This window comes from Barbus barbus (genome assembly GCF_936440315.1).
Source record: "Barbus barbus genome assembly, chromosome: 15".
Lineage (NCBI taxonomy): Eukaryota > Metazoa > Chordata > Actinopteri > Cypriniformes > Cyprinidae > Barbus > Barbus barbus.
In genome coordinates this window covers 757,230-775,004 of record NC_136743.1, presented here as the reverse complement: position 1 = coordinate 775,004, position 17,775 = coordinate 757,230, and the positions used below count along the sequence as shown (strand labels likewise).

General features: G+C 36.3%; 1 protein-coding gene across 1 annotated transcript in view; it reads left to right on the top strand.

Annotated features, from left to right (window-relative positions):
• Positions 1 to 592: 592 nt before the first annotated feature.
• Positions 593 to 17,775, top strand: part of LOC306881002 (receptor-type tyrosine-protein phosphatase mu) — a 144,824-nt gene continuing 127,641 nt past the window's right edge. The window contains 3 exon segments of the mRNA XM_079434804.1: positions 593 to 615; positions 6,377 to 6,492; positions 10,118 to 10,292. Coding sequence (XP_079290930.1) covers position 615; positions 6,377 to 6,492; positions 10,118 to 10,292 — 292 coding nt within the window. The 5' untranslated portion in view covers positions 593 to 614.

Here is a 17,775-nt window from a genome sequence, read left to right as displayed (position 1 = left end):
GTCAGTGTGACCGTAATGTTGCCCTGCACCAGAGAACCGGCTCAAGGGATGCCTGTCAAATCACACACCAAATATGCATCATAATAGAAACCTTAGCAAAGAGCATGCATCCCAGAATCCTTCACTCGGCGCTCTTTAGCCCTGACCCCCAGAGTCCGGCTGTCGAGTTGAATTGTTTGGCTGTATAAACGGAGTCTGAAGCGAGCAGATTTAGCACATGCTGCCACAGCACCTCACTGATAGAGCCGTGATTTACCGCGTCTATAAACGCCACCATCTGACAGACAGCCGATTCACCGTGAGCACCCTTGGAGCCCGCTCCACTTACGCCGCAGATTTAACAAGTTTGGTCCAATAACTAATGCCAAATGGTGTTTTAATGAGCAGTAATGACCATTCTGTATGGTGCTTTCCTCATCTTCATGTGCCGTTGTGTAAAGCCTCACCTTCTCGAACCCTGTGGGACTCCTGCATGTGGCATTTTGAGAGCGTGTCCATTTATCACTGTGCTTATGAGCTTTCTCTTTCCTCCGCAGATCGTCTTTGAAGCGGTGACCTCCGGGCAGCGTGGCATGCTGGCTATCAAGGACGTCGTCCTCCAGGGCCATCAGTGCAGTAAGACCCGTCTCTGTCGTAAAAACACCCTCATCACCCGCGCCTTGGCCTTTTCCTGCCACCCTCCAAATATCAATATCGTCTGTCTTTCTCCAGGCATTGAAGTCGAGCCATAAAAGAGAGCGTAATAAAGAAAACAAAAGACAGAACAGAGGAGGGAAGACGACGATAAAGCTTTCATGTAGTGCTGGAGAGATATCAGGTGTAAGAGAGACGCCGTTAGCAGGATGAATGGAGGAGGGTGGAAAGGGTCAAGAGGGATTCTGCTGTCTACAGAGGGAACACACTAACAAGGCAGCTTTTTTAATTGTTATGGCGCCTGGGAACTTGATTTTAATAGATTTGTCAGTGTTTGACTGGATTCCTATATATATATATATATATATATATATATATATATATATATATATATATATATTTGAAGAAGAAATGCATATATTTATGTAATGTAGTGTAAAGTCTGATTATTTTTTGAGAAAATAAAATATAAAAATATAAAAGGGTCACTAACTTTTTTTTTTTTTACATTTTTAGTGAACTGTACCATAAATTTGTCTTATAGTGTGACATAGCAAAAATTAAGAAGAAAAAAAACTCTTGATAATATATAAATAGCATGAGAGAAATGTATCTTTATTGTTAGACACTTATTTTCATAGTGTTATTTATTTAATATGAAATTATAATTAACTATTTTTTCCCCATGACTTGGGGAAAATTTCAAGACAAACATTGACAACAAAATAAACCTTGCTGTCATTCGTTCAAAAATTATAACATTTTAAGTTGAGTGATATTTGTATCTCCCCTATTGCAATACTTTTAAGATGGTTTGAGATAAAAGCAAATCTGTGGTTCTTTTATGGGTGTCCCACCATAGGACATTACGTCACACTAAAGGACAGAAATGGTCTATATTTCTGTCTATATTTCCGTGTCCTCTCGCTTCCACTAATTTCTCTCCCTCAATTTACTGAAAATGATCAAAAAAGAATAAAAAGGAGTTAAATCTTATTTAATTATTTAAAATGGTTTTTAAGAGACCTTGTCCTCTGGTGTGACGTGTTTGTCCTGTGGTGTGACAGTACAGGTGTCAAACCAGAGGACGTTTCAGCCTTTTTCTGTCACTTAATGACCTTGCTATTCCAAGCTAATCTATCATTAGCGGTTTGCAAGACACATTTGCATAATTTTCCATGTTCATGTAGTTTAACATATACGTTTTTTAATTAAAAAATATAATTTAGGGGATGAATGGGGTCAATAAAACTTTTTTCTGGAATTGCTGGTTTAAAATCAGGATATGGTGTCACACCAGAGGACATGGTTTTCAGAGACAAAATGTATTAAGTTCCTACACTTTCAGAAATATATAGATGATAAAAATTATTGCCATTTACTAAAATAGACACTTGTACAATTATGCCAGGTGTATTTATTAACATTTTTATGCTTTGCTTTTTAATAGTTGTCCCAAGCTTTTTAAACCATGCTTGGGACAGTCACACCATAGGACAATTTTGACATTTGGCTCAATAAAAATAAAAATACTAAATTGAATGACACAGGACGAAGAATATGTGTATGTGTGTGTAAAATCAGCATATTCGAGTGATTTCTGAAGATCATGTGACACTGAAGACTGCAGTAATGATGCTGAAAATACAGCTGCAGATCACAGAAATACATTACAGTTTAATACATATTCACATAGAAAACAGCTATTAGACACTGTAACTATATTTCACAATGTTTAATGTATTTTTGAACAAATAAATGCAGATTTGGTGAGCAGAAGAGACTTCTTTCAGAAAAAAAACTGGATTATTCCAAACTCATGCATATACATAAAAAAATTTTGTAATAATTTTCTTTCTTTTTTTTACTCTGTATATATGTGTGTGTGTGTGTGTGTGTGTGTGTGTGTGTGCATATATATATATATATATATATACTGAGTACAAACAAAAAAATTATTACGAAAAATTAATTCCAAAAATTAAGTGCTTGTAATTAATTACTTTGTTTAAAAAAATTTATAATCAGATTACAGTTACTGTTTTGTGGATTACATGTGAATAATTTGCTGCTGCCATTGTGTGAATAATATATATATATATTTTTTTTAATCTCCCCAATTCTTCTTTTTCCTCTAAGTTTTCCTTTCTAAAAGTCCAACTGTGTCATACTGTTTATCTCTGATTATTTTCCCAAATATACTGTAGAATGGCCATGAGATGCATACTGAAGTACATACTGTCTAAATATATAAATAATGCAGTTTAAAGCAGACGTATGCAGATGTTGATGAATGTGACTGTAACTCCAGTGTTTGATTGGATTATCCACACACTTAACTGGGTGTTATTAACGGTTTATTGTTCAGTGATTGTCAACAGAATACAGATTATAGATCAGTGAAGCAGATATTCAATCCTTTAATAGCAGATTAAACAGGAATACATAGAGCTCAACTGGATTCCTGAGAAAGTTAGTGTTTTACTCGTGTGTTCAGAATGATATACTACTGTGCATCAATGAAAGAAGAATGAATCCAGGCACAAAATGCAAATACACATGGAATATCCAGATGATCTCAAATTTCAAGACTGTATCCTAATGCAGTGCACTTCACTCTTTAGGGACCTTCCATTTCTAGGACTTTATGGTTTTTAATATCTCTCTTTTTCTTTTCTTAAAATAAGTAGAATAGACACTGTTCATGCAATATAGTGATATGTGCTATTTACATGGAGTGTTCAATGCAAAAAAGCTTAAGCTTGAAACAGGAAAAATACCTGCCAATGAGGTCTGAAAAATTTCATTTAACTGTACTGAAAATCCTTCCCAGTGAAATACAACCAGCCTTTTAACAATAGCTTGTCAGTCTCTCATTATGCTATATTATCGTCAAATCTTAGATTCAATGTTTTGATAATCTTTTTAATTTAGCACAGCATTATTTGTGGATAATTTTAGCAATATTCACTCAAAAACTGAAGTGCATAAGCTCAGATCAAGGTCTACGATTAATCAGTTCCAGAAAGAAATATAAAACCTGTGCTGTTTGAAACAAAAACATGTTTGTTAATAATATTATTGAAATTTATAAGCAATTTTTTGTAGGCTAGTCATTTTTGATTGAGAACATCACAGGGAAAAAATATTAACATATACAAATTAATTAATTTATTTATTTAAATTTAAATTAATTTTAACTTTTGGGTGGGGTTATACCCTAGGTTTGTAAAGTGTTTTAGTCCAATGTGATAACACCAGCATTTTCAGGAAAAAAGCAAATCCTCTAAAAATCCCAGAGAAAACAAGTTTATTCTTCTGACCTCATTGGCAGATTTAGTTTTCTTGTTTTAAGCCTAAACTCACAAAACAAGACACCATATCTTAAGCCATTTTGCTTCTCAAATGTATCTTTATTTTTGAAAATGTAGATATTTTTAGAAAACAAGTCAAAGTCTGTAGTGTAAATAGAAATAAAAGTAAATGTCCCCTGCCAACAAGTTCAGCTGTTTGCACTCAGTGTAAATCAACACTGCCTGATATTTAATGTGCATTATAGAATATACAGTATATGCATTATGCAGAATGCTAGTATTTCTTTCTGAACATACTCAGTGCGTCTCAGAGATGAACTCGCTAATCAGACGTCAGTTTAATTTACTCTAATGATGTTTCAAACCTTTAGTGGTCACAACTTTTAAAAGACGGCTAATATTCATTAACATTATTGGTTTGACTGATTGGATGGAAGAGTATAGTAAAGAAATATGGCTGCTGAAATATTGAAGAGTGCGAGGAAGATTGGAGACTGATTGAATTAGCAGTTTTTCCGCGGATCAATTCAAGGTCACTGCAGCCTGCGAGAGGACCGAGTCAAATATTAGACGTCATAACCTGATTTAAATGAGCTTTCATCTCACAGATGCGTTTGGTTTTAAATGCATATTGACCCAGATATGAGTGTGCTTTGTTGTAGAGACTAATGAGAAGATACAGGCCTCCGCTCGCTCTTAAATCAATAGAGTTAAGGTTAAAGTTTTAGGGGAATATTATTAGCTGAGCGCAGATTAAATGAGAACCAATAATGATTTTTGTGTAACGCTCGTTCTGAAAAACAACGAGGTTGAGAGGGTGATATTGATATCAGTAATAAAACCTCTTGAAATACTCACACAGTTGAAGAGATTGTGGTTAAAAATGACATTGAACTCTAATAAATGAATCAGTATGTGTGTTAGAGCTATAAATGAATGAGAAGAGCAGCTCAAGTATTTGAGTTCCTGTTGTTGAACTAAAGGGAGATGTTTTAATCTCGGTGAAACTAAGATTTGTTTTCTAAATACTTGTTTTTAGTGGAAGCCTTACTAATTTTGTAGGGAAAAAAGGTTCCAAAGAAAGGCAATTTAAATTTAAAATAAAAAAATATTTTATGGATAATTTTATATTCATAAAATATCAATTATAATAAATTTGGTAAATTAGGTAAATAATTGGTATATAAATATAAAACATTAATTAATAGAAAATATATTGATAAATGTAACCGTGTTTGGCTTGATATAGTATTTGTTTCTTGTTTTAGGGGTACACTGCACAACATTTTGTAAGGTTTATGCTTAAAGTACAATTTCAAAAAATAAATATGCATAAATAGAAAGTAAAAAAATTATTGTCTGAAATTAAGTTAATGCCTTATGCAGTTTTGCATTTTAGGTAATTATATTTACTGTTTAACTGTAAAACAAGATATAAAATATTGAATAAAAATATTGATAGAGGAAATTGTTTTGTTTGACAGTTTATTTTTAATGCAACAATTGTTATGGATGTTAGAAAGATATATAAAGAACAAAATTCTTAGTCATGAATAAGATAAATATTTGAGACCCTATTGAGATCTGTCTTTTGATTGCAAACTTTAGTTTTTGGCAAATCTGAGCAGAGCTTGAAAATAAGAGTGAGAAGTGTAACGGAGTGACAGAAGCATGAGGCGTGCAGATCCATCTGCAAAGCTTATTAAAAGGCGTGGTCATAAACCAGCATTGGTTGATACACAGCAAACAGACATAGACGAGGCAAGACAAAGAGTTTTGCTTAGACAAGCATGGGTCTTCAATCGGCGAACAGTATCCAACAGGGAAAGGCAAAGAGAGATGAACCAGGTACACGAGCAATAATCCAGGCAGGGGCAAACACAATCTGAGACAGCAGAGCAAAGGGTTAAACCAAGATACACAGGCTAGAATCAAAACAGGCAAGACTAAGACTACTACGAATGGCTCCGTAAGGTAGCTATCAGCTAGGGTAGCGATAAGTGCATACAATACTCGGCAGAGAGGAAGAGGAAGTCCATGGTTTATGTCGGGTGTGTGATCAGTGCAATCAGCTGTGTGTGTCGTCAGTGCAATGGATGATGGGAATTGTAGTCTGAGGTGGCGTGCAACAGTTAGTGTGGTGCAAGAGTCCATGTGGTGAGTGAGTGACCTCTGGTGGAGAGTTAATGGAAGTTCATAGACCAGATTCATGACAAGAAGATTATTACATATTTTGAGAGTAAAACTCATAAAATTTTAATATGAATATGAAATTTCAGAAAGCTATTTTTAATGTCTTATGCAATCTTGTGTAGAGAATTGATTGAGATGTTAGTGAGATCTCATTCGCGTCTCACGTTTGCTGTTATATTGAGATGTTTTAGTGAGATGTTTCCGTGTGAAGTAACGTCTCGTCTCTGTTTCTCCAGTGAACACGCCGCACTTTCTCCATATCAAAGGCGTGGAGGTGAACGCCGGACAGACGGCCACGTTCCACTGCACCGTCAACGGAGAATGGAGAGACAACTTCAACCTCTGGCTGCAGGTCAGACGACAACTAACTGTGAACTATTTCTGTGTTAGTAATGATGACTTGATCATCTGCAGACTGCAGCAGGTGTGTGTTAATGACTAATGAAGAAACAGCAGATCCCCTGATTTCTGTCAGAATCCGCTCTATCCGGTCTGAATGTCCCGCAGCAGAGCGCCTCATTAAACCCAGAGGCTCGTTTAGGGCCTCATCTGTCCGCTGGGACGTGTGACGGTTCAGCATCATTACAGTTTACTGAGTTTAATGAAGCCGTGTTGAGTTTGCCTTTCTTCTCAGCTGTTTAAATCTCACGCAGAAGCTCTGATCTGATAGTCTGATGCTGTAATGTCGTCTGACGTCGAACAACAGAGCAATCAAAACTGAGTTTCTTCACTCATTCCATCAGTATTTTTTTGTTTTCTAAACCTCCTTAAAAAACTACATACATTTACTTAAGCAAAATTGTCTAGTAAGATGTAAAAAAAAAAAAAAAAAGACCTGATTTTACATGAACATGGCATCTGAAGGTGACGTGTGTTTATAATCAGAGCGACTGAGAACAGACTAGTTCAGTTTAGTGAGGCTCCTGTGAAGAGTGTGAGAGATGTTTGAGTAGTTTGTTAGCGTTCTCTCAGCCCGGCAGTTTGTCACTTAAACAAACACGTCCTCATTAACAGAGGAAAGAGATCCAGACATTAAGAGCAGAGTCCCTGATGACAGTAATGAAGAAATATCACTGACGAACAAATGGCCTCCATCTGCCTGCTGAACCGGCTGACAGCTGGAGGAACCGCACGTGTGCGTGTGTGTGTGTGTGTGTGTGTGTGTGTGTGTGTGTGTGTGTGTGTGAGAGTGCGTGTGTGTGTGTGTGTGTGTGTGAGAGTGCGTGTGTGTGTGTGTGTGTGTGTGTGTGTGTGTGTGTGTGTGTGTGTGTGTGTGTGCGTGTGTGTGTGTGAGAGTGCGTGCATGTGAGAGTGCGTGTGTGTGTGTGTGTGTGTGTGTGTGCGCGTGTATGTGAGAGAGTGTGTGTGTGTGTGTGTGTGTGTGTGTGTGTGTGTGAATTTAGTAGAGATGCTATGTCAGTACCAATATCCAGCAACTACTAAACTGTCCCTATAACAATCATTTTGAGAGAGAGAATGAGAATGAGCTTTATTGCTAGGTATGTTTACACATACGAGGAATTTGTTGTAGTGATAGAAGCTCCACAGTGCAACAGAAAGACAGCAACAGGACAGGACACAGGTAATAAAAGAATAATATACAAAATAGGCAATGTACAAAAAAGCAAAAACAATATATAATTTAGACTGTTTTGTATGTACAGGTCTGATATGTGCAAATTTGAAATGTAAATAAGTATGTGTGATGAATAAATAATGTATATTATAGTTGTGTGTTCCACGTTTATTGTCAAGTGTTCATGAGATGGATTGCCTGAGGGAAGAAACTGTTCCTGTGTCTGGTCGTTCTGCTGCTCAGAGCTCTGTAGCGTCGACCAGACGGTAACAGTTCAAAGAGGGAGTGTGCTGGATGTGAGGGGTCCAGAGTGATTTTACCAGTCCTTTTGCTCACTCTGGATGAGTATAGATTTGGAGAGTGGATTTCCTTATTGATTCTGCGTCACGATCTGCTCTGATCAGCTGAAAGCCCGGCATATGTAACGCGCTGTCTGGTATGGTGTCATTCAGGTGCCAGGTTTCCATGAAACACAGAGCAGCAGAGTTTGAAAAATCCTTGTTTGTCCGGGAGAGCAGAAGAAGTTTGTCCGTTTTGTTGGGTAGAGAGCGGAGATTCACCAGATGGATGTTATGCAATACCGTTCTAACTCCACGCTGACGAAGCTTCACACTTTTAGAGTTCATCCACTCATTGATGAGAGCATAAGTATTGGGACAGTTGAACATAAGGCAGATATAAAAGATTAAAAGCTATTATTTAGTTGCAGATCTCTTGCACACAATCACAGCAGTGAGTCTGTGACCCATAGACATCACCAGACTCTTGGTCTATGTATGTGTTGAAACGGCTATTAATAAAATGTGACATTCTGTAGTTTTGTTTAAATTCATCTTTTAATCATATTTGTAAATGTCTTGACTCCACAGCCAACAGAGCAATTTTGTCTTTACTGTTCCAATACTTTTTGAGGGCACTGTATGTGGATATAACCATTGTTGTAATTTCAGCCGCATCTGACATAGATCATACCATTGATATTACCTGAGAAGTTACAGAAATACACTAGAACACATTTAATACATGTATGGAGTAAGAACTTATAATAGCCGAAGTGTTTGAAACACAGCTGAATGATAAAAATTAGCCTCTCTAACTTTACGTTGTTCTGCTGTTTTGTGTTCATTTGCTCTTTTTACATTAACTATCACTCTATACAGACTAATACAATCAGATAAAACAATAATTTCTCAAATATGTATTACAATATACACTGATAAACTGAACACTCACTTCAGTGCTATGAGAGACTGGAGGCTTTCAACTGATTTCTATTGAACTGTCAGCAACTGCAGCTCAGACTATTTCAAATATAGTGAATTAAGCTACAAACGCCATCATAAAGCAGAATGTGTCCATCTAACATGTATTTTGAGCTGCAGCTCGTCTTATTAATGGAGTGTTTCACTAGTTAAACTGGTTACCTCACCTGAATATGTTTCTAGATTTGTGTTGGATGTTATCTTTGGAATGCGAATACGGATATTTTATTTGTAAACATCATATTTTTTCACTTATTTCAATGTTAATGAAACTAGCAAGCTCAGCCAGTAGTGCTGACAGTGTTGAGTAAACATGACTGAAGACGAGAAACGAGGAGGAACAGACAAACTGATTCAATTGAGTGAGTCATTTACGCTGGAACCGCTCCGATTGATTCAAACTCATGACTTCGATCATTCAGTTCAAGCGATTCACTAGAAGAAAAAAAAACTGTTCATAAGGTAGCGTCATTTTTTAAATTTCGACATCACTTGTAATGATTTTTAAAAACACATAGTGATGGTTAAACTGAGCTTTTCAAAATTCTGAATCAGTTAAACCTTTGCATCGCAAAATGATTCACTGGTTCGAAGCACTCCAGTTGGATTCGCATATAATTTAATTCAGATCGGGACCTCAGAGCGGGTTCACGAATCATTTCACAAATTGAATGATCCATAATCCACGCTCCGAAGTCCTGATCTGAAATGATAGTTTGCGAATCATGATTCAGATTGGTACTATGCAGCGTACATCAAGAATCACTTTGAATGGAAGGAATCATTTGATTCAGATTGGAACTTCGGAGCACGGATCGCAAATCATTTGATCCGCACTCCAAAGTCCTGATCTGAAATTATCATTTCCTTAAGGCAGTACAGTTATAAAAAAAAAAAAAAAAACATGGTTAACCATTAGCCATGGTTTTATTACAGTAAAAGCGTAGTAACCATGTTGTTGTTTTTTTCATCTTAAAACACACAGGATGAATATAAAGATGCAGTTTTCACTGCTTTAGGATTGTGTGTGAATGTGTATGTGTGTATGTGTGTGTGTGTGTGTATGATGTGTGAATGTATATTTAATTTGTCCTGTCTAAATAACTTACTGCTCCTCTGCTCTTCTCTTTGGTCTGCAGGGAATCGGCGGCCGTGAAGCTCCTATGAAAGCAACCAAACCATGGAATAACCAGCGTTTTATCGGCATGTTTGATGTGGTGAATACGACTAAACAGGATTCTGGCCGTTACAGATGCATCGTCCACTCGAACAGAGGCGTGGGAGTGTCCAACTACGGAGAGCTGACCATCAAACGTGAGTCCTCACACACACACACACACAGTGTTGATAGTAATGCATTACAAGTAACGCAAGATTACTTTTTTTAAAATAACTAGTAAAGTAACACACTTTTTAATTTAGAAGAAAATATCTGAGTTACTTTTTCAAATATTATCTCCTGTTACTTTGTTTCTGGCATCTGGGCTGATAAGCTCTGGTGTTGAGAGAAATCAGGAGTAAGTGCAGAGTGTTGTGTGTGAACATGATCTTACTGTAGTTCTAGACTAAATATCTACATGATCTTACTGTAGTTCTAGACTAAATATCAACATGATCTTACTGTAGTTCTAGACTAAATATCAACATGTATTTACTCATCTCACCTGCACTAAAACACATTCAGTATTGCTCAAAATCAATAAAAACAGCAAAATGCAAACTCAGAATATTATACAAGATTTTTTTTCTTGTTTGGCGTCTTGTGTCGGTTTGAGGGGGTGGTCTTAAACTGGTTTAAGTCTTTTTAACCAATATAGGAATTTCTCTGTAAACATCAGAAGCTTTATCTAATCCTCAGGCAATTTAACCTGCGGGGTTCCTCAGGGTTCTATCTTAGCTCCTGCACTGTTCTCTCTTTATCTTCTTCCTCCGGGCTCTATGGCTTTTCCTTCCACTGTTATGCCAATGATATGCAAAATTACTGGCCTGGGACTAAGAATACAAAGCATGCCGTTGATACTCTATTAGCATGTCTTGATGATGTCAAATCTTGGCTCTCTAAAAGTTTTCTTCTCTTGAACACCGATAAAACAGAAGTTATTGTCTTCTGCCCCCTCTGAACACAGGACAAGTAATCAACTGAAACTTAAGACCCTAAATTCCTTCATTCCTCCCCAAGTTCGGAATCTGGGTGTGGAATTTGATAAATGCTTGAATTTTGATAAAATAATTAGTGCTGTTGTAGGCTCTAGTTTCTTCCATCTTCATTCTCTTTCTAAAATCAAGTAATTTCTTTCTTAAAGTTCTCTAGAGGTTGCTATCCACACCTTTATTACATCTCAGCATTATTGCAACTCCCTCTATTTTGGTATATCAAGGTCCCAAATCTCTCAGATACAAGTAATCCAAAATCCTGAAGGCATGTAAAAAGTTCGATCATTGCAATGGCTGCCAATTCACTATTGAACTGAGTTTGAAATATTGCTACTTGTCTACAAATCACTAAATAACCTAGCTCCTCCTTATTTGTCTGATTTACTCCACCCTTACATTCCAGCGAGGGAATTAAGATCGGAGGGCAAATTTATCCTCCGGATCCCAAGAACCCGCTTAAAAACCAGGGATTTAGAGCCTTTGAAGTGGCTGGTCCCACTCTTTGAAACTATTTACTAGTTCACACTAGAACGGCTTCCACCTTATCTGAGTTCAAGTCCTATCTTAAAACCCATCTCTTCTATTTGGCTTTTAATATGTAGCTATGTGTGCTTTGTATGATTTTATTCTTGTCTGCGTTTTTTTCTCTTTTAATTGTATTTTATTGTTTATTGTGCAGCACTTGTTCAGGTCGGCCTTGTTCTGTGCTTGTTCTGGCGCAAAATAACTTTTTTTTTATATTAAAAACAAACAAACAAGCCTGCCCAGATTTAAAAAGCAACTCAAAAGTAACGTGACATTACTTTCCATGAAAAGTAACCTAAGTAACGTAATTAGTTTTAGTACTTTTTTAGGAAGTAACACAATATTGTAATGCATTACTTTTAAAAGTATCTTTCCCCTACACTGCGCGCACACACACACACACATGTTGGGTTTCCATGTTTTATGGGGACATCCCATAGGCGTAATGGTTTTTATACTGTACAATCTGTATGTGCTATTGCCCTACACCAACCCTACACCTAAACTTAGCCCTCACAGGAGACTTTCTGCATTTTTAGATTTACTGGTATTACTATCCTTGTGGGGACATTTGGTCCCCAGGACGTGATGAATACCAGGTGCACACACACACACTCACACACACACACACACACACACACACACACACACTTCACACTCACTTATGTATTTGTGTTCATGAAAAAAATATCCAAATTGCAACAAGTGATGTTCTTGAAGTCAATGTCAAGTTTGTAGTGTTTTTCACAACATACAAGCAGCTTTACAGAAAATCATGAAATTTATGTTTATAATATGGACAATTATATAGTTACATTTGCGATTATATAAACAATCAAACAGTTAGATTTGCTGTATAGTACATATATGCAGATAAATTTGAACATACTTATATTTACAACTTTATATAAAGAGCTGGACAATAAATATAGATAATTATAAAATATATATATATAATTAAAAACAATTAAAGCAAAATTAAATAACTAAAAGATAAACAGAAGCAAGTAGTAGTTTATTAAATTTATTAAAGAAATAGGTAGTAATTTAGCCTTTATATAAAGAACTGTGATAATGTATTTAACAATAAAAAAAAGAAATTAATAGTAATAAGAAATTTAGAAAAGTCACGCAGTTGATATTTGCTGTATAGCATATATCACTTCCTTAATATTTTTGTATAATTTGATTAAGACAAAAACAAATATATTATATATTTTTCAGAAATCTTGAAAATATATAATAGGTTATATTTTCCCTAGTTTATATAGGATTTTGTCTTGAATTATAATAAATTATATTTAAATATTAAAGCACTGTTATGGATAATGAAAGGTTCATATTTTGGTTTTGAGAGTCTGCAGCAGCAGGTGGACATGCATGCAAGGTCAAAAAACATTTTTATTGTCTTATAATCAGGGCCATAGCCTGGATTTTTCAAATACCGAGGTCATTTTTACACACACACACACACACACACCGGTGCGGTGGCTTCACTTTTATGACGTCATGAGCTATCCAGTTCTCTATTATAGATCAGTGGATTCTAATGACAAATTAAATTTAGCGCTTGACAGTGCTGAACAGTCTGCCACTGACACACACAGGCTCACCTTCTCTCCTACTCTTTCCCTGCCCTTCTGTTGTTGGCTTTTTAAAACTTAATTTAGTTTGATGCAAGTTCCTCTTCATGTCTGCATTTCGCTCAAGACCACACTACGATCGATGTACTGAGCTTACGTGAAAAAACATACGGCTTTCCCGCCTCTCTGAATCTGTAGCCTAGGTAACGTGACGTCAAGTGCCGCTGCCTGCAAAGACAGATAGAGGCGGAGATTTCACCTGAGAGATTAGACGGAGAATGTGAATTTAATTGGGAGAAAATACAGATGACATATATGGATTCGGACACGGACCGGGTTCTGTGTTTGGCATTGATCATCACTGCTGGATTGACTAATTTGAAATTTCGGGAAAAAATACCGAGGACATGACCTCGGTGTCCTCAATGGTAGATACGGCACTGCTTATAATATGCATTTATTTTTCCCTTACTTGCTCAACGACTCCCAAACGATTCTCTCAACGATTAATTTTTCCAAACCCGGTGACGTTAATCTGTGGTGATTGGTCGATTGGTCTCATTTTCATCTCATCTGGCCTGTAACGCCTGATAAAGCAGTGTTTGTGAGTGCAGTGATGCTTTGTGTACAGTGTTACCGGGGAAACTGCTCCAAAAGCAGCACCTAGTGGCAAAGAAGGAATTTGCATTTTCATTCAGACCAATGCGAAAATATTAACAAGTGGGCGGCAATATGCTAATGTTTCAGGTTGATGTCAACATGAGACAGCTTGGGATTTGTTTTAAAAACGACTCGTTTCAATGATTCAGAGTCGACTCTGTCTTTTGAGAGACAATAACTTTATACACAGTGCACTTTCAGATTTAAAACTTTGCAGGATGTTTTCATTCACTTAGAGCTGTTACACACTGCATGAAAGGTGCGTGTGTGTATGTGTGTGCAAGCGTGCGTGCGTGTTCCTCTCAAAGATGGCCATCCGTCTGCACTGACCCGCAGGCCACAGATCTGTGCTAACAGGGTGTTTGATGCAGAGACGCAAGGCTGCGCTTTATAGAGACATTCGTCACGCATCATTCACACACACAACACAGCTTATACTTATAGTGGATCTGATGGAGTCAAACACCACCGTCTCACACACACACCACTGCTCCTTCACATCTCACACAATACTCCCAAACAGCAAAATGAGATTAAACAGAAAGTCTAGTGTTTCTGAAGACTCCAGTAATCTCTGCTGTGTCTCCTGAACAGTTTCAGAGATCTCAGCGTCTCAAACTGCTAAAAGTCTGAGATCTCAACATGGACTCAGCGTTTGTAATGCTCATACTGTAACAGTTTTAATGCAATAAAATTATATCTCATTTGTTTCTGTTTTTTTAATATACATATATAAGAAAAAAAACGTTAAACGTTTTTAAAAAGTATTAAATAATGAATAAAACATTACAAAAGATTGCATAAAGTATTTTAAAAAACTATAGAAAGTTAAAAATATACTATAACATTATTATTTTATATTTTATTTTACATAAGTTAAAGTATAAAAACTGTATAAAAGCTTGAAATCTATGAAACTAAAAGATGGCATTGCATTTTTACAAATTTGTTATACTCAAATGTAAAAGTTTAAAATATTATAAAACATTAAAACGTTGTAGCATAAAAAGCTTAAAATACAATAAAACATTATAAGGTTTATAGTTTAGAAAATATGCAACGTGTAAAAGTTTAAAATATACTATAAAAAGTGTAAAAAAAAAATCATAGTACATTTTAAAAATATACTACAAAACATACGCTTAGTATAAAAATAATAAAAAGTTAAAACAAAGGTTTAAAAGCTTAAAATATACTGCAAAACATTCTAATATATACCTGTAAAAATATTCGTAAAAAATATAAAAGTTATTGTATAAAAACAAAACAAACAACAACAAAATATATATATATATATGAGTATGAGGAGTTCAAAATATACTATGAAACATTACAAAAATTTATAAAATTATAAAAATGAAAATGTTTTGTTTTATAGCTCTGTAATCTACCTTAGGAAGCAACGCTGTACTGTTTAATGTTTAGATTTTTGCACTGGAAAATGACACGAACAAGAGGAGCATCATTTATTTGAAGTGCATTAAATGTCAAACAGAGGGCGTGTCGTCTGGCCTGAGGGCGGAGCCTCTGGTCGTGATTGACAGCTCTCTGTCCGGACAGGCGGGATTAAAGCCATCAATCACATAAAGCTGTGAGATAAAAACTACAGGAACATGAATTCAATTGAGCGAGAGAGACACAGAAAGAGCTGAAGAAATATTGAAGGCCATAAGCGTGCCGGAGAGCAGAGAACGCGTGAGGATTCAGACGCGGCTGCGACATAAATTCATATCAAATGACTGTTGAAGGACTGCTCTTACAGTCAAACACACGCCAGAGACATTAACATAAAACACACATCACTCTCCTCAGAGCTTCAGCTTCAGCTCCATCCGTCTGTACACTGTCCTTCACACACACACACACACACACGCAGGCACGTGCAGAAGGGGGGGCTTTGGGGGCTCGAGCCCCTACCCTTTTTCAAAATTATTCAAAAGTGCCCCTCACACACACACACACACACACAGACACACACTCACTCACTCACTCACACACACACACACACACACACAGACACACACTCACTCACTCACACACTCACTCACTCACTCACACACACACACACACACACACACAGACACACACTCACTCACTCACACACACACACACACACACACACAGACACACACACACACACTCACTCACTCACACACACACACACAGACACACACTCACTCACTCACTCACACACACACACACAGACACACACACACACACAGACACACACACACTCACTCACACACACACACACTCACTCACTCACACACACACACACACACACACACACACACGTCAAGTCACTTTTATTTATATAGAGCTTTTAACAATACAGATTACAATACAAAGCAACTTTCCAATATCAAAATAGGAAAATAGTGTGTAAATGTAAAATAAAATAAAAAATTTAATTAAACACTCAATTTTCAGTTAAAGGCATTTCATTATTGAAAGCTTTCATGCTTTTTAATACCATAACTTTTAATGTTTTCAAGTATTTTAATGTTTTTATACATTTTATACTTCAAATGTTATACTTAAGTACAGTATAATTTTTTTAAATTTATATAAACATTTTATTGTATATTTTATGCCTTATTATGCTTTTCATGCTATAACTTTTGTAATATATTTTAAAGTATTTTTTATACTTTTATATTTTATATAATTAATGACATTTTGAGCGAAACATACAGCACTAGACTTTCTTGCATGCCAATGTTATTTTCGCCAGGCTTCAGCGCAGTCTGTTGAATGAATCGAGCATGTTCTTCACATTCGGTGTGATTATGCCGTGTGTAATTATAGTTCAGACACGCGTCTCTGCATTCATGAGGTCAGAGGTCGATATGTTTCTAAAATTACAGACAGAGACAAGTGAGCAAAGCCTGAATGAAGCAGAAGTGAGCCGGACAGACAGCGAAGAGTCTGAGAGCCGTCTCTGTTCTTCTGTGGCGTCAGGATTACGCGGTTCGTTTGAGGTGCTGTTTAATGGGCAGCTGGGCCATGGAGGATTATGGGTATTTCTGGGGTGACGGAGGGACGTCCATCTGCAGTCGCAGACACACATGAACTTACCGCCACTGTCTGTCAGAAACACACTCTATGAACAACTCACTCAGCTGTCCGGTGGAAAACTCATGCAGCATAACACTCGTGTAATGATAGGATTCCTGTCATGTTGCTAATTCTTATTTTTGATTCATTTGGGAAGAATATTCAAGTTCAAGTTCAAGTCAGCTTTATTGTCAATTCTTCCACATGTACAGTACATACATACAGAGAATTGAAATTGCATTACTCTCAGACCCTTGGTGCATACAGTTAACATTAAACACGTTCAGATACAGATAAATACAGTTTAAACATATGTACATACAACTATACAATTATACAAATGAGGATATTGTAGAAAAAAAAATAAGAATTAGATCGATAAAGTGGCATAAGGCGCATGGCAGATAGAGTGCAAAACCAGTTAAATAAACAACACTGTGTAGATATATTTGTAGTGCAAAAGAGCTTATCAGTCTGAGGACATTGTAGAAAATAAAAACAAGAGAGATAGATAAAGTGCATAAGGCACATGGCAGAATAGATGGAGTGCAAACCAGTTGAATGTACAAAAACAAAAACAAAACTGTGCAGATGTTTTGTTTTGTTATGAGTGTAGTGCAAGAAGAGCTTATCAGTCTGTTAAAGTGACAAGTCGAAGAGACTGTTCGGATAGTTATGAGAAAAACATTTACATTCATGCGTTTGACAGACACTTTTATTTAAAGTAACATTGCATTCATGACACATCATTAGTTAATACATTAGAAAAGTCTTATTTTGTATACTTTATGTATTGTAAAACACTAGACAATTTTAGT